Here is a 25,014-nt window from a genome sequence, read left to right as displayed (position 1 = left end):
CTCATTTTAGCATGACCACGTTTTTTCATGTTGAGGCCATGGCTTGGTGAGGAAAAAACAAATGACAGTGGCAAACCACCCCCCAACTTTTCCTACTTTTTCAAGTAATTTTTCTTCAAAATACAAATTGCCATATTCAGCGGTTCAAATTTCTTTCTAAAAATATATTTCAAAATACAGTTTTTTTGCAAAAAATGAGAAATATGTGTTCTGGTAAAAAACCTAAAATCAATGAAATCAAAAAATTCAAAATATCTGACCATTTTTCCTAGAATTGCTTCACATCGTCTCTGAATATTAAAAACAGATAGCATTTCAGGGCTATCACAACGGGCATAAAATTTGCAATGGAGAACAGTTTTAATCTTTGTTTAAATCTTCATATATATATATATATATATATATATATATATATATATAAATATCAAAACAAAAGTAAAAATTATTTTCGATTGCAAATATTTTATGCCCGTTGTGATAGCCCCGAACTGTTCTGTTTTCTTGTTGTTATATATATATATATATATATATATATATATAAATAAATATTTGTATGTGTATACATACATACATATATATATATATATATATATATATATATATACATATATATACTCATATATATTTAAACAAAAATTATTTTTTAATTCAACAAACTTTTTTCATACTTTTTATTGGAAATGAGCCGTTTCCATTTGTATGTATCAAATGAAAAGATCCGATGTTCTCGCTGTTCGGAAGTTTTCGAGGCAGAAAAATGGTAACAGTGAAAATGCTACTATATTTTTTTCTGAGCCGATTTTCAGTTTTTTCTCTCTTGGTTCTTCATGCCATTTAAGTATTTTTTAATTATACGTGACTGGAAATTTTTACAAGAGTTCAAAAATTTGTTATTACTATTTGCGAATTAGCAATCGCAAAAATTTTTGCCTGAACCGTTTTTTAGTTATATAAGTTTTAAGAAAAACTATTTAATCGGTATGAGGATGCTGATAACTTGCCGAGTAGCAAGATACACAATTTCTGTTGGAGATCTAGGCTATCAAAATAGCAAATTTTGAGCGGATAAACCATTCAACAGTCTCTTTTGAGTTCATCCGACAATGTTCTAAGTTCTAATCATTGTCTCAAGTATATTGATGATCCGAAGCCAGTTACCCATCCCGCTCAATAATCTGAACCAATATAATAGCATCATTGAAAACAAATCCCTACAAATTTGTAAAATTGATTTTTTTCTCTTTCTCATATCACTTACCGGTGAAAATTGCTGTGTTGCCGAATTAGCAGAATAAAACTGCAAGAATTATGCCTGTGTTTTCACAATTTCCTTGCAATCGAATGAAGGGTAAGAACTCGAATGGATATTTGAGAAAACACTACAACCCAATTAGCATTCAAAATATCGTGGGCGATGAATGGCAATTTAAATGTCAAAAAGGCCTCAAATACGCGAATGCGACCAATAATTCGAAGTTTTAGCAAATTTGAAGACGTATAAACAATTTGTCTTATTTAATAGCAAATGATAATTAGAGCTTTATCAGGTTCAAAACTGTAACTGATCGATATTTTTAGGAGTTAGAAAAATAGAAAGGTGGATGGATATATAGAAAGAACGTGATGAATTAAGAACAAGCTTTTGTTAAATGAAAAAGTGGTAGTGTGTGTTGGAATGGTTGAGCAGGATGAGTTAAAGCGTGTGTTCTTTTCCCAGCGTTGATTGAATGTCTCCTCGGCCGCATTTATGGAGTATTAAGAAGGCAAACAAAAGGTAAAAAGGACATAATTTAGTATTCTTATTCTTCTTCCCATATCCCATTGAAACTCACTATCAGCAGAATTTCATTCTAGCCGAAACTGTGAAAACAACAAATATGGAAGACTAAACAATTACAGAACTTTTAAGTTGTTATCATACCAATTTGGTATTTGGAAATTTGAAATATTACGGACTAAAGACAAAAAACTATGAAAAAAAATCAATTTTTAACAGATTCAAGATATCGATTCATCTGTTCAATCGGAATTTGAGATTGTCTTATATAGAAAAGTTTTCATAATTATTTCACGTTATTTCGGTAAAAAGTTTTAGTAGGCTGCGTGGTTCTCGTCTGTTAAAAATCACACTAATCGGTTTATAGTTGCTGCAGTTTTCTTTCACTTTGCTGATTTTTCTAGTAATATCAACACAAACTATCTGGTTACGCAGAAAGGTGACGTACAAAACTGTAGTATTATGTGTACATTATTTTAGGAGCTGTTTGTAGTTCCTCTATTTCTGTGAAGTTCTGGTGCTCTAATGCCGACTTCAATTGTTTCACTATATTTTATTTATGGTCATTAATACACAATGTTATACTCTACTTTGAATTGCTCATCATCATAGGCTTTAAAATTAAATACCAAGGTAGAAAACTTTTAAAATAATGAAACGATGCAAGATTAAAGATATTCCCGTTTTTCTTCAAAATTTTTTAATAGAAAGTTGCTCATTGATGAATTTGCTTTTGATTCTTGTTGCACTTCAAAACAATGGTTTGAGAACTTATTTCGTTCACATCAGCCCGCGAGAAAGTTTTTTTTCAAGAACCATTTTCCTAAAGACTAAATTAAAAAGATAACTTTTTTGAATTCTTTTGGAATATTGTTTGAAATCATAATTGTGTCATATTGAGCCAACTTTTGGAACAATATTTTGCTTTTGCAGACGAGATTCGAACAGAATTTCTTTGATCACTGTTCGGCCAGCTGAGTAGATTGAGTTTTAGTTGAAATTGTAATTATAATAAACAAATTCCATTTCAATTAGGTTATTTTTCTTTCTGATTTCTTCTTTTCCGTTCTAATTGTGATTTTTCGACTGTGTGAATACATTTGTCCTCATCTGCTATAACAGTTTTGGTACATCAGTTTGCTGCTTCTATGCTTTTATGTTCTGTCCTCTAAGATGGTGGCGATCCGTACAACCAAGAAGCTTATTTCCTCCTCCGTCCACTATTAGCCGACAGGTGGTTTAGCCGACAAGGAAAAAATGGGAAAATTAACCAAGAGCCTAATTCTGATTGGTCGACAAAACTGATTGCTCAACATGTCATTAGTTCGTCCAACCATAACAGTGGTGTGTGGCTGGGCTGTCGGCTGAAATTCTCATTTTTTGGTTGTAGGCTAAGCCCCTGTCGGCCAATTGGGCAATCGCCGCCTCCTCCACACTTGAGAGACTGAAAAAGTGAGAGAGCAATTGGAATGAGGTATTAGTGAAGAGCAGTTTTATTACAATATACATATCAGCCACAATATACCATCACTATTTATTTCACCCCCCCCCCCTTACATTTTAAATTCCATTTAAAAGAGCGTCGCTGGACTTGCACCGACATCACCAATATCACCCTCAATATTAGGAGCTTGAGAGGTGGGAGGAAGGGGGGGGGGGGTTGGGAATTTGATGAAAAAGGGGAGAATTCAAGGGGAATAAATTTTATAAATTTAGCGTGATGGTATTAGCCACTGTTAGTGATTTATACAGCTGTATATAGTTTGTAACAATATATGACTATGCGGCTGAGGAATGTAAAGATAGGTAGAGTAAAACAAAAGACTTGATAAAATTTCACCGCCAGTATAGGAGAAGGAAATTAGAGAAATAATGGAAAAATTGTAGAGTATTTGTTATATATTTACGCTTCTGATGTGTAACTGTATCCTGAAAAGCAATCAGCAGTGACGTATAAGCCGTTCTCGCTCAAAACAGACAAGATGATCTTTTCAAAATGAGGCGCGCAAATCTGTTCGTCTATCAGTGCTTTTTTTTATCCCGTACCGAACACTAACTCTACACCAGTACTGGAAATAGTCTAGATGCAAGTCTATCTGCCTTCTTCAGTACTGGGAAAAAATGAATGGAGTTCCTACAAGTCAGAAAGTTTTGGTCAAGACTTGGGTAACACTTTCAAGTTTATGCCCAAATCATTTCAAAACTAAAGAAAGTATTTAAAAAATAATTAAAAATTGAGCCCTAATGTTAGAAGAAGCCCTGCAGAAAAATACTGTCTTCCATGTTTCTTACAATATTCTTGGAACACTTTTTAATTTTTTTAAAAAGCTGTATTACAAAATCATTGAATTCAAACTTGAATTTGAATTATTTGAGAGTGTTTATGTCATTTTGACTAAAAAGTCACTTGAAGGAAAAGTCAGTTCAATAACTGTCAATGATCGCTTTGAAGCATTAGCAACAGTATAAAAACTGTGATCAAATGTCTTTTTCACTTCGCTTTTAGTGTTGAGATGAAATAAATGGACTTGAAAGAGATTATTCGAATGCTGGCATTGATGAACACTCGTGCAAATATTCGAACCAAAGGTTTGAAGTTTTTGATTTTGATGAAAAGCTTTACTTTGTAAATGTGTTAAATATCGGATGGTCTCAACCGTTATATACACAAGGTCTGTGAAATGAACTAAGGCATCATTCCACTGAAGTTTACATTTGATTCTCGATATGTCTCTTTGAAAAATACGCGTCTAAAACAAAAAACTTAAAAGATGCATGGTTGCGTTAATGTCATATGAAGATATCCTAAAGAAACACATTAAAAAATGGTAAATCTTACCATCCTGACATGCCACATGGCAAGAAAAGATCAAGACTTGTACGAACATCAAGATCTTTGCATTGGTGTCAAAAAAGATCTAAAGGATTTGAGCACGATAACCAAATGTTGAAAATGATTTTCAATCTCCGTTTGTCTTGCACTAATTTTTGAACCCAATTTCTTGGGCTAAAGTGCGCTCTATTCGCGCGCAACCTTTTATCTGAGCAATTTCCAAAATAAAGTTGATGTTTTTAATTGTTTATCTGAAAAATAAAAAATAATTACTTTTTGTTCTTATTAAAGAAAATCTTTCTCTCAAATTTTTTTAATGTCAAACGTATTTCCCAACACATTTGAAAAGTGTGTCCAGTTCACAATCATTTACAGAAAAGTATTTATGTTCACATTAAAAAATTTTGCTGTTCGTTTTTGATTGAACGTAGGTTTTAGCGGTCGAAAGTGAATAATTAGGTTAGCAAAACTTAATATTGTGTTTCGCCTAAGTCGCCATTTGTTTATAGTAATTCTGTAATTCTGATTGAGTTAAGCAAACATTTTTTCATTGGAGTTGCTATCAGTTTTGCGCTTTTAGCCTCGCAACTATTTTTCAAAATAGCACAATACACTTTTCCCACATACAATTTTTTTAATTACTTTTTGATGATATACGCAAATTTTTCTCATATTACTAACATTAAAACATGGCATTTTTGCAAGTATATTTTGCAAATTCTGTTAAGCAAGACGTTTTTTCATCAAAGATACAAGAATAAATTTCATATTTGCTATATTTGCTTTTTAGATATCTTAAAAATAATTTCAAATATTAGCGTCTCGAAAACTGTTGCGGATTTTCAATCTATTTTTGTTAGGTCTCGTTTAGAAAAAAATAAGGTCCTCGCATTTCATTGAAGATCCGGTGAATCTATTTGGTGTTAATTTATTTGCTTTAAGCATTTTCATGACATCGAGTTTGGACCCATGATATCAAGACCCAAAAATTATAACACTTCAAGGGTTCATTTCCAGAACTTCTCAAGGATACCACTTTTGTTTAACCAAGCAAAAACAAAGAGGCTCGCTAATTGAATAAAACTCCAATTTCGTTGATAAATGTTGTTGGAAAAATTTAAAAAACCCGATCAAAACCAGGTTAAAAAAACCTCTTAACACAAGCAAAAGGGTTTGAGTATGAAGCAGCTAGGCCATTTTGCCTGTCAGATTAATTTGCGATTCAATAATGCAAATTATCACGGGGAAATTTTTTTCCAAATTTTTAACAATTTTTGAAACAAAAATAAGAATCTTTCGTTTTCAAATGGACACATTCAGAAGATTCAATTAGGCCTCTTAGTAAAACCAATTCGAATTGTCAGTAGTCAACATAAATGAAAAATTTTTTTGTAAACAACCAAATTTAAACAAAAAAGCAAAAAAGCAAAAAATCAAGTATATACAAAACTCGAAATCAACCAAATTTTACAAATTTAAATGGTATCAAATCTATATCTGTGACAAGTTATCATTTGAAGAAGAAATTTTAATTCAGATTTCTGTCATTATTGACTGATAAAGAAATTTAACGGCACACAGAAACCTAACGAAAAAGAGCCAGGACAAATTTTTCTAAAATAAAATGTAGTCTAGTCGGAAAAACTATAATTTATGAAATCCAGTTTTCATGAAATGCTTTTATTTTATTTTTTTTTCAATCATTGAGATTTTTGATTACTCAGACTGCTTTTACTGAAAAGTTTTTACTGAAACAAATGAATTGAAAAGAAAGAAAAACAACACAAAAGACATATTAGAAAGAATTATAACGCCTTGTTCTCGTTAATAAGACATCTCAATATTGGGTCTGAGTAATACAAAATAAGAAGAAGAGGATGATTAAAATCTACAAAGCTCTATTTGAAATACCTGGTGTCACAATCAACAAAATCAATAGTTGCCAACAGACCAATTCAAACAACATCAGTAACGCAGCATTACGATTAAGAGATGGCATGGATTAGACTGACTCAGCATTTATTAGTTTGTAATTGAAACTTGATAGATTCTTCGAAAAAACAGATGCGTATACAAAATAGCTAGGAGTATTGAGATCATTTTTTTTTGTTTTATTAGTACAAAAACTAGAAAACATAGAATGAAATGCAATAAATCAAATTAAGTACAATGTTGCAATACTTTAAAGGACAAATATGATATCAAGTCAGAAAAATTCACAGATTTCAATCTGAAAAAGCGGAAGAAATGCGGCAAAAACTCAACAAAGTTGGTCTTAAAAATCGAAAAACCAGTTACAAATTGAGAAAATATCAAAAACGGAAACCGATAAAAACAAGCAGAGACTTTACGCCTGAAGCATGTGAAACCTCTTGTTGATGAGAATAATTTACAAGCCGTCGAAACATATTGAAAAACAAAATTATTTGTTAATGTTTCCAAAAAAAAATTTAAAACTTTTCACTCTCAAATGGACACGTTCAGAAATTTCAAATGTGCTTCCTTGTAAAGGCAGTTGTTTTTTTAAGCATTCAGACTAAATAAAAGGTACAATAAAAAACAACAAACTTAAACCAAAATAGCCAAATGAGTGAAAAACCAATTGTAGACAGAACTAAACTAAAAATTTCGTCAATTTTTTATCAAAATAAATGTCGAAAAATTTACATCTATGACTAGCAATCAATTGAAGAGCACAATTGGATTAAAATAGGCCTCATTATTAACATAATAAGATTTTAATAAATGAGAAGGAAACACGATCAACAAATGAGGTCAGAACTCAAAAGTCAGTCATTTTTTGAATTTATTAATTCTCCAGTCAGAACAACCAGTAGCAATGAACTCAATTCATTGAAAAAATTCCGATGTTTAACAACCGAAGTTATTGAGATTTCTAATTGCTGATCTTTGAAAAAACTACAGAAAAATTTTTTGGAATCAAAACTCTAAAATTTACTCTAGTTTTACTAAAACAAATGGAGTGAAAAATTTCAATGCCAGAAACTAGAAACTGAGAACAATATTTAGGATGGCGTGGGAGCCTCAATGAGACCTGACGGCATTCGGCATCAGTAACAATACAACATGAGGACAAAAATTTGACAAAAACTTACAACAATTTATTAAGAACTATTAGTGTCAAAACTAACTGTTTTGGACGGATCCACCCGGAGCAGGCAACCGAGTATCATACGTATTAATATAAACACTGATAAGCTATATTACATATGTATAAACTCCTTTTAGAATGAACTCTCGTTGTTATGTAAGATTTATATTGTCACCAGTAGGTGATAACGTTGTTGTAAGCTTGAGTGACAGCTTTGTAAAGAACCTTTGAGCAGTGCCAACTGGTACCAAGTCTAAATCGCAAAGAGTGATATAGCTATAGCGCAGTTCTGCCTTTAGCGAATTAAAGATAAGTTGCTAATTCAAGTTTAACACTTGCTCTTTTCGTGATCACAAGATAGCTCATTTAACATGGCGCAGTCAGCAATGGCTCCATCTCTACTGAAAGTTCACTTTTTCAGGGATAAAGGACATCAACCAGAAGTAGACTGGGACAAATGGCTATCAACAGTTAAATTAGTCATAATGGTTAAAGACAACATTCAAGTCGAAAAATTATTACAACCAGAACCGGCAAGCGAAGATTTGGATTATCCAGCCCAACCACACTACGAACCACCACAGTCAGATGAAACAACTGCCGAAAAAAAGCAACGCGAACAACCGAACCAAAAACGAAGAACCGACTGGCAAAAAGAATGTAAAGAAAGAGAAGAAAAAGGACCAATGATAGACAACACACCCTGGGACGAGGCAGACAACAACGCCAAAAGCCTCATCTAGCTTTCACTAGGAGCACAAGCCACAAACATCCTTCACTAGAGATTCCCACACACAGACTTACAAAAATGCACAACAGATGCACTAGACGAGCAACTAAAAGAAGCATTCACACAAACAAGAAACGAAACATTTGACAGATTCCAGTTTTTCAGATGTCAACAAAAAGAAGGTCTCTTGGTTCACTCTTGGATAAAAAACATGCAGCACTATGTAATTGGGAGCATTTAGAAGAAAGCCTCGTCAAAAATCTATTCATACAAGGAATGAAGAACCAACAAATCCAAATGGATCTACTATCTGAAGACAGGACACCAAGTGGAACACTGAATTACTCACTAGCAAAAGAAAGGGGTCAAGCCAATCAACAAAAGATGAACAGCTCACATTCACCCATCCACGCAGATAATCAATGGTTTGAAAAAGTACAATATGTCAAGAGATAAAACAGAAGCGCAATACACCCCACAGACAGGGCAAATACAAAACTGCCGAAGATGCGGTAACAAATTTCTACAAGGACACCAGAACATATGCCCTGCCAAAAACGAAGCATGCAGAATATGTAAAGAGATTGGTCACTTCGCAAAACTATGCAGATCAGAAATGCCACCACGCCCAACATACATACCACTACAAAAACGACAACAAAACCAACACAAAACAATCTGACATACCGAAACATAAAAAATTGCTATTTAGACAAGAAGAGAAGACTCAAACAGCCATTGTTGAATGCCGAATCAATACGGAACATCATGACAGATTCGCAACCCGAACTAGACATCCGTTTCAACGAGGAGCTACCTGAGGAAGATTCGATATCCGACAACTCTACCCTCCAAAACGTCAAAACGAAGGCTACAAAATGTAAGCATATATCACCAATAAAAATAATACCTGACAAGCTAATGGTAACATTAGTTAGTACGAAACAAGTCGCACGAAAAACACTTTCAAGTAGAACAAATTAACCGCGGGGCACACCAAAACCATTATGGAATATAATACCTGATTTAAAAACCACAAACAATTCCCCAACAACAATCACATTAGACACACACCATCGTAAAAACACAGTAATCAGAAAAAACGACTTAGCTATCGTCAATGAAACAAAACCAAGACTAAGGCTTTTTGTAGCATGTTAAACCATACGGGAATACAACAGAAACCAAGAAAAATTAAAAAATTTTTGTTAACAGAAAAGAAGGCGAACAAAGAGTCCCAAAACAGACAACAACCAGCAGAGTGCATTTCCGGACCATCCACCCAATTGGATCAACCTGGACTAAGCTCAACAACACATTGGGCCCAACCTGCGAAAAATCCGCGACCACAGCGAAAGCCTCAACAGCCCAAAAGAAAAGGGACAGCCCGGACAAAGAAACAACGAAGTCAAACAAAGAATTTGAACAACGCTCGAAGGAGGCGGCGCTAGCAAAATCGAAGCTAGAGAAGGCAAAACAAAGACAAAGAGACGGACAAAACTAACTACTCATCAAACTGGACACAACAAATCTGCACGGCAACAAATCGGTGGAAGTTATTAACCTCGCATCGGACTCCACCCAAGGAAGCCCACTAACAATCTTCACCTCTGATGATCCAAACTTTTTTATGTCTACCCCAGCGAACAAGCGAAGCAACAGCCCAACAAAGACCAACAAAAAGATAGACAAAATCATAAAAAGGATCTCAAGCTCGCCCAAGAAACATCCAGCAGAACCCGAAACAAAACAACCCATAACCGTAATACCAGCCTCATCATCAACACCAATTGGTAGCAACAACATCAACACACCACAGCAATTCAACTCAGAACAAACATCGGTACCAACTGGCAACAACAACATCAATGCACCACAACAAACGAACATAGAACAAACATCTACACCAACTGACAACAACATCAACGCACAAAAGGAAATCAACAAAGAACAAACAGACGCACCCGACGAAAAACCAGACACAAACACAAAACAAGACAACATACACACTGAAGAAGGACAAAAAGATGACTATTCAAGGACAAGCTAAATATCGTCGTTAAATATGGCGGATATAGAAGCGTTGATCAAAATTTTTCACTAGTCAAAAATCAAAGAAGGAGTGGAAGTGTGGTGGACGGATCCACCCGGAGCAGGCAACCAAGTACCATACGTATTAATATAAACACTGATAAACTATATTACATATATATACTCCTTATAGAATGAACTCTCGTTGTTATGTTAGATTTATATTGTCACCAATAGGTGATAACGTTGTTGTGAGCTTGAGTGACAGCTTTGTGAAGAACCATTGAGCAGTGCCAACTGATACCAAGTCTAAAACACAAAGAGCGATAAAGCTATAGCGCAGTTATGCCTTTAGCGAATTAAAAAGATAAGTTGCTAATTCAAGTTTAACACTTGCTCTTTTCGTGATAACAAAATATCTCATTTAACACTAACAAATCTATTTGGTGCCCGTAGACCAATTCATTTGACATTATATAGTCACAAATGTATCAAATACCTCGCAATTAGTATACTTCGCCCAAAAATTCCTTGAAGAAGAAAACCAAATCAAAAATCAAATGGCAATAAAAAGACAAAAAAAGGAAAAACGGCTCGAGTCCAATAATCCAGATCCAAATGCAAATTTGTTTTATTCCAAGAAAACCACGATGAGACAAAATATAAAATCGACATAGTATTATGGTTACAGAAATGTAAATGGTATAATGGCAACGTAATTGCTCTAAAGTTAAAGAAATATTCCATAAAAGGTCAAAAATGTGAGCAGAATCAGCATTTGAAGTTTTCACAAAACCTATAAACCTCGATAACTACTCCCGGACCTAACGGCAAGTCAAAATTAGTACTGCGCACAAAAAATTGCAGGTCTTATATCGGAACTGATTCAGAGCTATGATCATGTCACTTTTCACACTTGTAAGTCTAAATGCAAGTCTTGGCCAAGACGTGCAAGTCTTAGTGCAAGTTTTTGTTAAGATTTGGCACGTCTCTAAAAAGTCAAAAATAGCCGAAAAAAACGTCAACAAATAGCAGGAAAAAATCGAGAATAGCAAAAAAACGTAAGAGAAAACAACCCCTCTGTCAATTGTTATCAGTTGGTATCAGTTTTCGGGCGCCCCGAGAAGTTGCATAAAAATAATGCAAAAATCGTGGCACGTTATAAATTTTTCGGAATTCAAAATTTTCACACGAAATTTTTTGAAAAATTGATTTTGACCTCGGAATCAGCTTGCAAGTGTAATCCAAGTCTTAGAAAAGACTTGTCAGACTTGCAGACTTGTTTTCAGACATGCTCAGTACTGATATCACAGCACTTGTTTTCGGACATACAGTGATATCTGCATGTAGATTTGCATTTAGACTGGCCCAGTACTGATTTTGACTTGCTGTTCAGTCCGGCCTCGAAAAAGACAAAATTTTGAAAAAAAAATTATTTCACACTACGCTTGAAGGGCTTTCTGGTGATACTATTCACAACTCTCTGCAAAAAAATATATTGATCGGCCGCAATGGACTGAAGAAAAACTCCAGTTCAGCATATAGTTCTTCCTCCCACAAGTGGGGTCGGAACAAAAATAACGATATTTGGCTGAACAAAAAATGTCTCCACTGGCATAATGTTCTAGACTGCAATTAATGCAGATTTCTGAGTGTAGAAACAATTATGATTCAGGTTTCAACGAATTTGTAGTTGGCGGAAGACAATCAACTAGGCAAGGTTATGGCTCGTTATGAAAAATCTTTAGGAAGATCCGAAACAACCACTATCTATGGTATATCACCCCAATTGAATTGCAACATTATTCTGGTGTCATGGTTCCCACGCATGAGTGGACCACGTTTGTTGAGATATCTGGTTTCAATGTCTTTAGCCTCAATAGTTAGTTTCAAGTGCCGTTGGCTGTTCTGATTTCTGGGTTGTTACAGAAGTGATGTTTGAAATAACATTATGTGAACATAATAAATTTCGGTATCTAAATTCATGAAATAAACAAATGCATCTGGCGTGTCTGTTTCCATTGAAGGTCGTCCAACTCTAAATAGATTGCTATAGCAAAACAACTCAGAATTTAGCAAACAATCTGCAGTATTTAACAATAAAGATATAATAGTAACCTACATAGACACAAAACATTTGCAGTTATAATTGACGTTTTGTTCCCGAAATCCCACCACGAGAATACTAGCTGCTTTTTTATTTATTGTTTATAAATTTAATCAGTTTTTTATTTGTGATGAATGAGATACCTTTTTCTCTTCAATTTTCACAGACTGATCAAAGTTCTGATGATCCAAATTTTATGCCCGGTATATGTTACGTGGCTCCATTTGGGTGCAATCACTGGAATTACACAACAGCCAATAACATCTACAACCAGAGTAATTATTTTTTTGAAATGGGACAATGATTCTTGCACTTTAGTTTCACGGAGGAAACCTTTTACCTTGAGTCTATTCTTTGACCGATAAAAAACATAAGAATGATAATTTGTCCAAAACCATATCCAATTCAATTTGATTTTTATTTTTAAAAAAGTCCTTTATGTTGCAGCACATTAAGCGAGGAGCGGATACCGAAAAGTAGAAACTCCATAATTATTTTACACAAATAAGATTCAACAGTAAATGACAGAATTGACTGGACAGTCATATACTGTTGTCTTTTTATCAGCCACCAGCATTCTGAGAGAGAGCTCAAAATTTGTTTCGAGACCACGCTGTCTTTTTTGCAAAAATGCCACCAACTCTTCCAGTTCTTTTATAGTCATATGTTTTTGCTTTTCTCTGCCTATCCGACACAAAATAAGAGTTATCATTAAAAAAGGTTTTTGAGATAAATCTTAAATTGAAAATTTGTTGTCTGTCAGGTATGCTAAGTCACTTTCAAAAATTTTGTGTAGTCAATTTATTCTGTTGAAGAAGAAGCCCTTTGAGCCCGAATCTCAACATTTAATTAGGAACAGCAGAAAACAAAGAAGAAAGTGTTCTCTATCTGACAATCCTATACAATTTTCATGCAAAACAAAAGTTTTTTTTTGGGAAACTATCGTAAGTTACTTTGAAAACAGAAAAAAAATCAATTTACTCGTTCGATTTTATTCAATTTTTACTGTATTCTGTTTGCAACATCTATAATTTGAACGCAACCCCAATACCAAAGTAAAATACCCATAGGCATTTGACCGCTAATTAAGTTGGCATTCATGCAAAATCTCCAATTTGAGCTGCTAATTTTTGTTTAGCAATAAATATCGTCAATTACCTTCTGACATTGCTTGTTCATGTCTGGTTTCAATTTTGAGTAAATTATAAGTTAAAGGAACAAAAATTAGTTCAAGTCAACGGAACTAAAATATGGAATTCAAAATTCATTCTGGACTGAGTTCAATTGTGCATTTTGTTTCTTGTTTAGATACTACTCAGATATGTCGAGTTTTAAATTATATCCCAAAGAGTTTTTTTGTTTTAAAACCAGTAAAGTTATCACAAAATTACTTTCTAAAACCTTCTGCAAAAAACGTAACCAGAAAGCTGGGGGAAAACATTGAAAAACTGATAAAAAACATATCAAAATGCCACACTGTCAGAAAAAGGTTTTTATTTACAATCTTATGCTCTAAAAACAATCTGAAAAAATTGATTCAAAAAGGTGACAATTTCGTTGTTTTTACTGATTTGGACTGATAAATTCTACCACTTTTATTTGATTTTCGAGTTCTCTCGAAAAATATTCGAAATGCGTGAACAGACCTCGGGAAAGGAGTCAGATAAATTGAAGTAATAACTTGAAAGGTTTCAGCAATAAAATTATACCAAAATTCCCTGTCGCTAACCAACCATACCACTTGTGATAGAATAAGACTCAAACGCTCAAAAAATGCCGGTTGTTATTTAAAAAAATATAGTCTCTAACTGTCATAAAAGAAATGAGTCGTCAACAAAGATAAAATATTGTGTGTCTTCAGGCCGTAATATACCACGCCGCAGTTTATTTAACACGTTTGAATCATTAGAACCATCGATATCATCGAATTAATAGATCTCCAACCTTTTTAGAGAAAATTTTGGCTGTTTATTGAGGCATATGAAGATCAATTGTTGAAAGTTTGAGTGATCTTTGAAGTTTAATAGGGGAAAAAATCAATCTCACTTATGTTTGCTGCGTAGAAATGAGGCTGCATGCTTGAAACAGTTAAGTAATTTTTTCTATGGTCAATTGGGCTAATCAGTTTCTTTGTCAATTTTTATTACATGGTAGAACAGTTATTTCAACAAAAAAGGTGAAACAAATTTGAAAAGATGATTTACATGACGAGCACATGACTTTTTGAGACACAAAGTTCGAATTATGTCTGGATCACATTTTTTTATAAATTGTTGTCAAATAATGCCCCAACTGCAACCGTTCATTTGGTTATCCATCTGATTCAACAAATTGTTGTGTTTTCGTCATTAAACCAGGCAGTTTTATCTGTCAGTTTTTTTTTAAAAAAGCGATCAATTGAGCAGAGACCCTATATGCGCTCTCTTTATTGCCTTAAAGTTAATTGATATAAAGCTGCCGGAATCAATGTTTAGCATATGATGTATGAATCCACTGATTCTTGTGGACTATCATGCATTTTATAAAAAGATCGAGTCTTCTCAATCTGTGACGGGCGGAGATTTTGTAAACTATATTTCCATCTGCTGCACAATGCAATGCGCGAAATTTTTTTTTGTATTTTGTCAGGTATCCTTATTGAGTATTGTTGATGCTTGTTTTCAGACTCCTTGCTGAGTAATGACATCCTTTGTCGTAAGAATTTCTACCACAATTTTTTTAACAGTACTCTTCACAAATGATAACATAATAAAAACCTTGATTGAGACACTGAAAAAGCATGATGCATTGTTCTAAAAGTCAGGAGTCAGGGATTTTTTTACTTTTAGCGACAGCCTCAGATGAAAAGTTAAATGTTAACATGATAAGAAAAAAATTTTCCGATCCTTCTCAGATTTCTTAGCGATAACGATTGACGAAATAACTTACTGTTAGTTATGTCGTTCTATCTCCAGATTACACTAAATGTAAGAAGCCCTGGTGGGGGTTAACACGAAAGTGTTTGTTGCAGATAAAATTCAGCTTAAATTCATTTTAACCAGGAGACAGTCTTACATTACTTTTCTTTTGTTAAGGTTTTTCAAAAATACTCATAAGATAAATATTTTGAGTGGCATTTCAGCGGACCTGAACTGGGCCAGAGTTGGCAACTATGTGAAGGTGACAAAGCGGCTTCTCAAGGGACTGGGGTTAGTAATTTCTATTTTTCCACATGTTTCAATACACACCGATTATTGCATAATGTTGTCAGAAGCAAACAGTAGCCATCTGATACATCTGACATTTTGTGTTAAAAATTAACGTACATTGTAATAAAAATGAACAAGAACAACTATGGAAAAAGTAAACTAAATCAGTAGTTTCACATGGCGCAAAATTTATAATAGCGAGCGCTTTCATTTTTGCTACTTCATAGCGGACGCACAACTGGTCTGACTTGTAATTATTAGCAGGCGAGCAAATTTACTCAGATTAAGTGAAGTCGGAAAATATTGGAGCTGTAGCTTCACAAAAAGTCACACTATTCGTTTGTTTTTTAAGAGAATAAAATGCTATCTGGAAACTGAGAACGATCCTATTAGGTATCATGAAAGTCCTATCACTGAGAGATGAAACACCTAAGAGGATCGTTCTCAGGGAAATATATATATATATATATATATATATATATATATATATATATATATATATAGATGTAACTCTTAATTGCCCTCATGAGGGGGGCACTTAAGAGCTAGATCTAAATATTTCTTCCTCAAATACCAACTCACACTTGGTTACGGTTGTTAATTTGAGAAACATGAACAAAAACATCAAAAGAGTCACAACTTTAGATTCGTCATTGAAAATGAAATTTATTTGGTTTCAATGCTTATTACATTAGCAAATTAAACTTACTGGCAGTTAGTAAAAAAAGTTTCTTTCAGGCGCTGAATTTATATTAGAAGAAAAATAAAACTTTTCAAAGCTGTATATCACTAACTATTAGCAGTGTCATGTGTCCATACTGCCCTGATTACTCTAACCGATATTATAGGTTTCCTGGTATAATTTATCAGAATAAATTCTCTTTAACAAAAAATTTTGATCAATTCAAAATTCTTAATAGTCAAACTGAGGTTAAGCTAGTGGCAATCTGCCTCACTGAAACCTGGCTAAAATAAGCTTCGATATCAATTGTTTTGCTCTACAGAACTACGTCGAGATAGAAACATCCAACAGAAAAAAAAGGAGGTGGTGGTGGTCGTATTTTTGTTCACAAAAGAGCAACAAAGAAGAGAATCGCATCATTTGATACAAATAATCTGCAAGCTATTAATTTCGAGATTAACACTTGCGGTAAAACATACTTAGTGACTTGTATATACATTCTGCCCAATGCTACAAAAGCAGAAACTTTTGGAAATTTTTCTTCCTATATTGATCAATTAAGTATATCACCAAAAAATCTGCATATCGTTTATGAGGACCTAAATGTTAACTTTTTGAAGAAATTGGCAAAATCAACCCTGATAATAAACCAGATGGAAATGAATGCTTTGGCCCTTGTGGACACTCAAACTCCAACGCTCGAAACAGTTACAAGAAAAACTTGTATTGCCTCTTTTACAAATATCAAATCAAAAAGTTTTACTGAGAAATCTAAAATCATCAACCATTACACGTTGGGGCTACAGTTTGTAAAGGGAAAAAACATACTGAAAGTTTTCAAGTACTGACAAGAAATAGGAGTAAACTAGACGATGATCATCTCCCCAGTTAAATCAACTCTTCTCGTCACAAAAATTTGAATCAAGGAGCGGCAAAGTATTAACTAATATTAAGTAATACTAACCGGTGTGCAGATATAGTAGATCAAAAACTGGTTCAGACACTCACTTTTTTACCTCTTAAGCCATTGAAACAAGAAGCCGAAAAAGACTGTGTTGATAGATATATATAAAAAATGTTCAGCTAAAAAAACCAACTCTTGAAGTGTTACGTAACAACAAAATCTCAAAGTGTAAAAGAAGTATAAGAAAAGCAATTAAAATTGTTCAGGAAAAAATTGCAAGAGATAATCAAATTTCATGAAAAGCAAGTAATGACAGAAGCTGGAAACAGAAACTGAATTTTTTAAACTTCGTTAACGAAGTAGTCAACATCAATGGAGACAGAAAAACAGTAGAAAAGAACTTTGTTGAAGATCTTGATAAGTTCAACAATTTTTTGCTACAATAAGAGCTAACTTAGCAAAAAATTTTTTTAACCAAATTTGACACAAATAACAAAACAAACAACTTCTGTGTTGTTCAGGAAAATTGAAATAAATGAAGGTACTGGGGCTATTGCTAAGACGAAAAAAAAGTACGGCACAGATTTCTATAATTTAAACTACATCTTTATCAAAGCTGTATCGGCAAGTGTTCCCCGTTTCTGACGAAGCTTTTCAACAACTTTTTTGAGTAGAGAATTATTCCGAGTCGCTTCACAAAAGCATCTATGACATCACTTCAAAAAAGACGAAGAAGAGTAAACCAGAGAACTACGGACCAATCTGATTGTTACCCATTATTGGCAAAATAATCAAATTCCTAATATTCGATAGATTTAGAAACTATATAGAAAAATTCAAAACACCCAAAGTTTATCAATTTGGATTCAGATCAAAGCATAACACTACTGACGCAATTTTTTCCTTATTAGAGGATAACAGAGTAAATAAACAAACTAAAGCAAATGAAATCAAAGTTAGTTTTCTGGACTTGAAAACAGTGTTTGATACAGTAGACTACCACGTTCTCCTAGAGATACATTCAGAATATGGATTGAAGAGTAAAACTTTGAGCGTAGAATCTTCATGTCTGCACGACAAAAAACAGGTGGTAGAAGTGAATTGAAAGACTTCGAAATCTAGAGAAGTGTCCTTTGGAGTACCGCATGGTTCCATCCTTGGCCACTGCTGTTCATTCCTTTTATAAATTACCTTTCATGTAAAAACGCAGGACAGATTGTCTTTTTGCTTTCGAGGTCGTTTTAAAAACCACGAGAACGCAAAAAATAGCCGGCATCTTTCGACTTTGAATGATGTTACACATTGGCTAGATCAAATTAAACTAACCTTCTATATAAAATATAAAATTCAACGTCTTGAGGGGAAAAAGCCAGTAAAAAGGGCTGTACATAATACGTGGAAAATGTGAAGAGTTTCAAATATTTAGGTTTTTCAAGTCATCATTCTAGATCACCGCTGAAATTTTGTCGAACATGGCAGTAATATCCAGAAAAAACAGAACCAGTTCACTGCTATCTTTTATCGTTTGCGAAAATTCTTAGAGGTACCGCATATGATGAGAGTTTAACAGGTATATGCACAGCCAGTCATACAGTACGGAGAAAAGTGTCCTGTGGCCTATTGATAACAAAGTAAACAAATTGCTGAGAATAATCTTTTTTAAGAAAAAATTTGATTCAACTACAATTATACGCGAAGAGAGCAACGTTTACAGCACACAAGAGCTTCATATTTTCGAATTGCTAGAGTTGCTGATAAAAGTGATAAGAAATGCAGTCAAACGACTACAACAAGCAATCGGAGAAAAAGAGCTGATTAGATAAAGTTTGATTGATTGTGAAAATAGAAAAAACACCTTAAAGCTGGTTACTCTACACTAAGTAACTGCCCAATCTCTGTAAGGTTGCGGAAACAATGCAACTGCTTGCTTACTTTGGACCCTATTTTTGTCAAAAGTCTAAGAAAATGGAAAAAAAACAAGCTATTTTTTTTCTGAAAATTTCCTTTGAAAATCCTTATGTTGTTGGTTGTTTAATAATAAAAACAATAATTTTGGCTGATTGGGGCCATGAATTGTTTTAAGCTATCTAGTGTCATTTAATTGCAAAGAATTATGTTTTACTTTTATTTGAAGATTTTTTAGACACTTAGTAAGTACTTTTCGCTGCTTTAATATAATAAACTGTGTTTGTTTCTCTTCCCCACAAAGCCGCCTGAAAACGATCCACAGGGGTCAATGGTGTCTTTTCGGAGCGCATCTGAAATTTAAAAGTAAATAAATTATGTAAATGCCCATTTGTATTATGCGTAATCCGTAAACAGTTTTTATTTATAGTTTCTAATTTTTGAGTTTAAGGGATTTTTTGGTTCCATTTTTTTACATCTGGGAACGTAGGCTACTATTTGGTAAAATAACAGACAATTTCTGAACCAGGTAATTGTGAGAGCCCCCAATTGCAACAAAGTGACTTTATTTCTTCCCAGTAAAATTTTGGAAAGTTTATGCTCTTTGCTATTTTTATCTACGCACTCTAAAGAATATGATTTTGAAATGAAGTGACAATTTTGTTTCTGTGTTTTTTCATTTTCTCGCATTGATTTTAAATATAGAGATCATATATGACCAATAATAACATCAGGACATAGAGTGTATACTTACTTTATCTTTAATTTCGCAAAAGTTCTCTTGTATGCCTGATGGAAAATATTAATTGTGCTATGAGCTACGTGGGGACTTTTGAGTCAAATTTTCAAAAGTTACTCGGAATCCAAATATAGCTCATTGCACAGTAAAGTTTATTTTCCCAAATTTCTTTACGTTGTGCATTTAAAAGTACTGAACCCCATACTGTTTGTTTCTGATTGTCGCATCAACCACCACCTAGGCCAGAGTAATGATATAAACCGACTGTACTTATATAATGATAATAACAAATATTACTGTTATACTCATACACAATGAGTATAGTCAATTGAATCGCAAATGGCCTTGCAAGTACTGAGATAGGCACTTGCGTCGCGAATGGCAGGTTTAGTTGTTACTTTCAACTAAATTCTTTCTAGATTGGGCAATCGCGGTGCGATTGACTCTAACTGAACTACTCAGTTAAAACGAGAAGTATTTTGCAAGGATTAAATTAAACTGAGCGTTAGCGCTGCAAATTGGAGAATGAAAGTTAGTGATAATACAGATTATGAAAGAAAGTTTGTTCAGGTTTTAATCATACATAAAGGAAGCAAAGTTTGATTTGTTTACAACGTGAATGCACATATATCCGGTACAGACAGGATGAATGGACTTAACTGCTAAAAATGGGAGGAAGTATATAGCACTGAACTAAAAATGGCATTCGCCCTTCAAAAGGAACTTACAACAATAAATTAGTTTAAAATACGGATATGGATACATGAAGGGTATCCATTGCCGTATGACATTTCCCCCTCTCGGGGAAAAATTAATTTACTAGAATAAAATCAGAAAATTAATAAATATTCACCGGTTAGTAAGTAATAAAATATTAAATAATAGATAGAATAAAAGTTTATGAAAGTTTTCTTTATCGAAGATCACATGCTGTCGCTATTTTCAGCATTTTCAGCCTGGAGAACTGTCATCTCCCTTGGTTGGTTTTTGCGAGTACTCATCTCCTTCATTTGACCCTCCCGCAATGCCAGTGTCTTGGTAATTAGTGTAACCTTCTGTGTTACAGACTTTTTCGACAATTGTTTGCGATTTTTGGGATTTCTTTTTCAATGTCCTTTTGCTTTTTCTAATAGAAGACGTATCCGAATCCGATGTATCACTGACCTTGATTTTGCGTTTTGAAGTCTTCCGCAAGATGGGTGTAGGTTGTTTTTGAGCTGAGGAGGTTGTTTGTGTTCCAGATGGCCCTGCTATATCAGACGATACCACTTGCGGCGCGATTGGACTGAAATTTAATATTTGTGTAAGGTCGGGTCGATTTTGGAATGCCTCATCCTATTTCGGGTTTCTTTTTGGTACTCTCATCTTCAATGATCTTGCGACATTGCTAGCTGTAGATATACAAGATCGTGCCGACGAAGCGACACTTACATCGTCTGTGTTTTTTCTGTTTCGCTTTATCTTTTTCTCTCCAGTATTTTTTCGAAAAAGATCTTGTTTCTGTTGTTGAATTTTTTGTTCGAGAGTTTTTTCGTTTATTTTCTTTGGGCATCGGTGTATGTACTGTGCTAAAGTTGTTTCTCGTTCAGCCCGCGTTCCAAATTTGGCGATGTCAGAATTCCTGACCCGTACTTCAGGTTTGGAAGGTTCTTTGATGACACTCGTCGTTGGGCTTATTTTGCACACTGTACTGCCAGGTGCTAATACTTCGTAGAGGCCGTCCAAGTTTTTTTTGGCGCTGGTTCTCATGTATTTTGCGGGCCAACTTCACTTGTACGCTTCGTTCGGAGCAGGGAATTGCACGGTGGATGACATCTGGCTTTATAAAACGATCTTCCCCGTCTTTCCTTTTCTCTTGTTCTGTTCTTGCGCGGGTACTTGCGGCGCAAATGACTCGCTCAATTTCCGTGTCGGAACAAAGAGCTGTATCCGCCCGCTGTTCATTTGTAAGATAGGAACGACCCGGGATTGTATCCTCGTCTAAATAATAATTAATTATTGCATTATAGTTGAGATTTTTACTATCAGATTTAATTGTAATATTTGATATAGGTGTGTTACATTTTCTACCGAAATGTGCCTCAAAGGGCGTGGTTGTGATTGTTTTTTGTAATGATATTCGGAGTCGTTGTATTATTGCTTTGAGTGAATTTTCTAAATTAAATTTTTTATTTAATTGTGATTTCAAGCAAAATAATTGTCGTTTAATTGTTTGAATGATACGTTCTACTAATCCGATTGCTCTATGGTCATTTGCAGGTGCATATATAGGTGTAATATTATTTTTGGTACAGAATGTTTCAAACTTCTTTCCTGTAAAACATCTAGCTTGATCTAATTTAATAGTTCTAGGTACTCCATGATGATATATATAATTATTTAAGAATTTGATTACATTTGGACCTGATGCGTTATTTACTATTTCTGCTGTGGGATATTTAGCTTATCTATCTATACTAGTAAGAAAATATTGCTCTATTCCTTTCTCATTTAAAATTGGGCCACCAAAATCTAATTGTATTTCGTCATTTGGTTCACTACATTTAGGTAGAGGTGTCCATTTGCGGTGCGAAATCGCTGATTTTAGATTCTTACCAATATCCGTGCAAGCTTTGCACTCACTGGCTTTTGCCAGAATGTCTCTGTGGATGTAGGGCCACCAGATATTTTGAGCTAAGGAAAGCATAGCGAAACTGCCTGGGTGTGTGGAGTGTATGTCCTCCAACACCGCATCTTTAATGGATTTTGGGATCGCAATTCTTTCATCTGGGCAGACACACCCGTGCTTCACGCTAAGATCTCTCCAATATGAAAAGAGATAGGGACTGATTTCTTGTAGTCGTTCTGCATCATTTCGAAGTACACAGTCCCTTACTTCTTTCAATATCGCGTCTTTTCCAGTCAGTATTGCTAGAAATTTCCTACTGAACACTTTATTGAGGGTCTCGGTGAACATTATGTCCTCAGCTTCGTCTATCATACTACCAGTTGGGGTTTCAGTATGAGTTGTTGCATTTGATTCGGGTGTTGAAGGTGTTGTGTCGGAGAACGTTACTCTTGCTTTAGTAGGGGTCGATTTAGAGCGGGTTGCTTTAGCTTTTGACATCGTGCTGAGACTATTTACTGAATTATTTGATATGAGAGGTTTATTGAATTTACTCACAAAGTAGTGTTTCTTAGGCAGAATTTGGGCAAAAAGCGAGTGATTTTTGGGTGAGTGGTATTTATACTTGGGTATTTGTGTTTTCGCGCTTAATTTAGTGTTGTTAGGTGTATTACTTGACTTATTACCATTAATAGGCGTCATTAAGGATAATTGTTCAGATTGTTCACATTCTTTACTGTCTAAGATTTGCACCTCTTTTGCAGCGAATTTGTTATTGGAATGTGAATTATTTACTTTACGGTGATTTGGTACAAATTGTAATTTTGTAAATTTAGGTGGCATTTGCGACGCAAATGGATGTACAGAATACGGATTAAGTTTAGAATTAGCATGTGTTAATTGCGGTGCGAATGGAGGTTTCAATGGTGGAATGGTTAATTGTGATGCAGATGCTTTATCGCAATTAGTTGAATTATTACTTTTTGGTATGGTTAATCGCGATGCAAATGGTTGTGTAACTATTAGTGAAGGCAAATTCGACTTTAATATGTTCCTAAATTTTGTAGTTGCAGTTTGTCTATTGGTAATTAAATGTTTCATTGAATCACGGATTCTAGAAATTGTTGCTACAACAAAGTGCTCGTCGTATGTAGATATCTTTTTAGCTCTTGCAAAAGGGTTTCTAGAAATGTAGTCAACGAGTCCCATTTTTGCACCTGGCATAAGCTCAATCGTGAAATTGTATGGTAGCAATCTATCTATCCATCGAGACAGTCGACTATTGTATGACTTGTTTGATCGGTGTTCTTTAAGTATTGACAATAGGGCTCTATGGTCTGTCACTACCGTAAAGTTTTTCCGTATAAGTAGTATTTAAAATAATCAGTTGACCAAACTATCCCCAATAGTTCCAATTCGTTGACACTGTAGCGTTCTTCCGTTGAATTGAGGAATCGCGACGTAAAGGCTATTGGTTTCCAACCGTCCGGTGTATTTTGTTTCAATGCTGCCCCCAATCATGAACGGGAGGCGTCACATTTTACACGAACATCCAGTTTAGGGTTGTAATGGCTATTTTCTGTACTATTTGCTATTTTTTCTTTAATCTGATTAAAATGTTTAGTATGTTCGTCTGTCCAGATGAATTTTACTGATTTCATTAGAAGTGGTCTAAGTGGATGACATAGTTGTTCTAGGTGAGGTATAAATTTGCCAATATAATGTACCGACCCGAGAAATGATCTAAGACGTTTTAATGTTGTTGGTGGTGATATTGTTAAGATTGCGGCTGTTTTGCTTTCTAAAGGTGATATTCCAGTCTGTGTAAATTTGTAACCGAGCCATTCTATTTCAGATTTAGCAAAATGACATTTCTGGAGGTTAATTCTCAAGTTATCGTCATCTAATTTTTTTAGACATTTGTGAACGTAGGCTAAATGGTCTGCTTCAGTGCCGGTACTAACAATTATAATATCGTCCAAGAAACAATATGTGTTTTGTAAACCTATGAGAGTATAATCCATGCCTTTTTGAAACTCTGCCAGCATATCTGTAAGTCCATAAAAACCAGTTTTGAATCTATATGTACCTGTAGATTCCCCACATATAATGTTAAAATTACAGTGTTTTGCTGTATCGTGATGTAGTTTTAATTGACTATATGCATATTTGAGATCTAATGTGGTGAAATATGCTTGTTGACCATTTTGTGTATCTGTGAGGTGTTGTGATATGGTGTCGATTAACTTTTCAATATTAGGCATTTGGTATTTGTTTTTATGTATCCTTTTATTTAATACTTTTGAATCTAATGCGAGTTTTATCGACTGATCTTTTTTCACTGTAATTACAATCGGGGAGATGAAGTGTTCATCAGAGCAACTAGATAGTTTTTCGATAT

At 34.2% G+C, this 25,014-nt stretch overlaps 2 protein-coding genes across 2 annotated transcripts in view; one reads left to right on the top strand and one right to left on the bottom strand.

Moving 5' to 3' along the window:
- The window catches only part of LOC142337224 (uncharacterized), a 644,691-nt gene extending 643,264 nt beyond the window's left edge, over positions 1–1,427 (bottom strand). The window contains exon 1 of the mRNA XM_075386389.1: positions 1,259–1,427. The gene's annotated coding sequence lies outside the window, so the exon portion shown is untranslated. The remainder of the gene's footprint in view (positions 1–1,258) is intronic.
- An 11,117-nt stretch (positions 1,428–12,544) lies between these two features.
- LOC142347725 (uncharacterized) overlaps positions 12,545–25,014 on the top strand; it is an 81,048-nt gene continuing 68,578 nt past the window's right edge. Inside the window, exons 1-2 of the mRNA XM_075398955.1 lie at positions 12,545–12,865; positions 15,712–15,778. Coding sequence (XP_075255070.1) covers positions 12,721–12,865; positions 15,712–15,778 — 212 coding nt within the window. The 5' untranslated portion in view covers positions 12,545–12,720. The remainder of the gene's footprint in view (positions 12,866–15,711; positions 15,779–25,014) is intronic.

Source organism: Convolutriloba macropyga, chromosome 1, assembly GCF_964194025.1.
Source record: "Convolutriloba macropyga chromosome 1, txConMacr16.3, whole genome shotgun sequence".
Taxonomy (NCBI): domain Eukaryota; kingdom Metazoa; phylum Xenacoelomorpha; order Acoela; family Convolutidae; genus Convolutriloba; species Convolutriloba macropyga.
The sequence above is the reverse complement of the archived record's forward strand: the minus strand, read 5'-3'. Positions and strand labels throughout refer to the sequence as shown.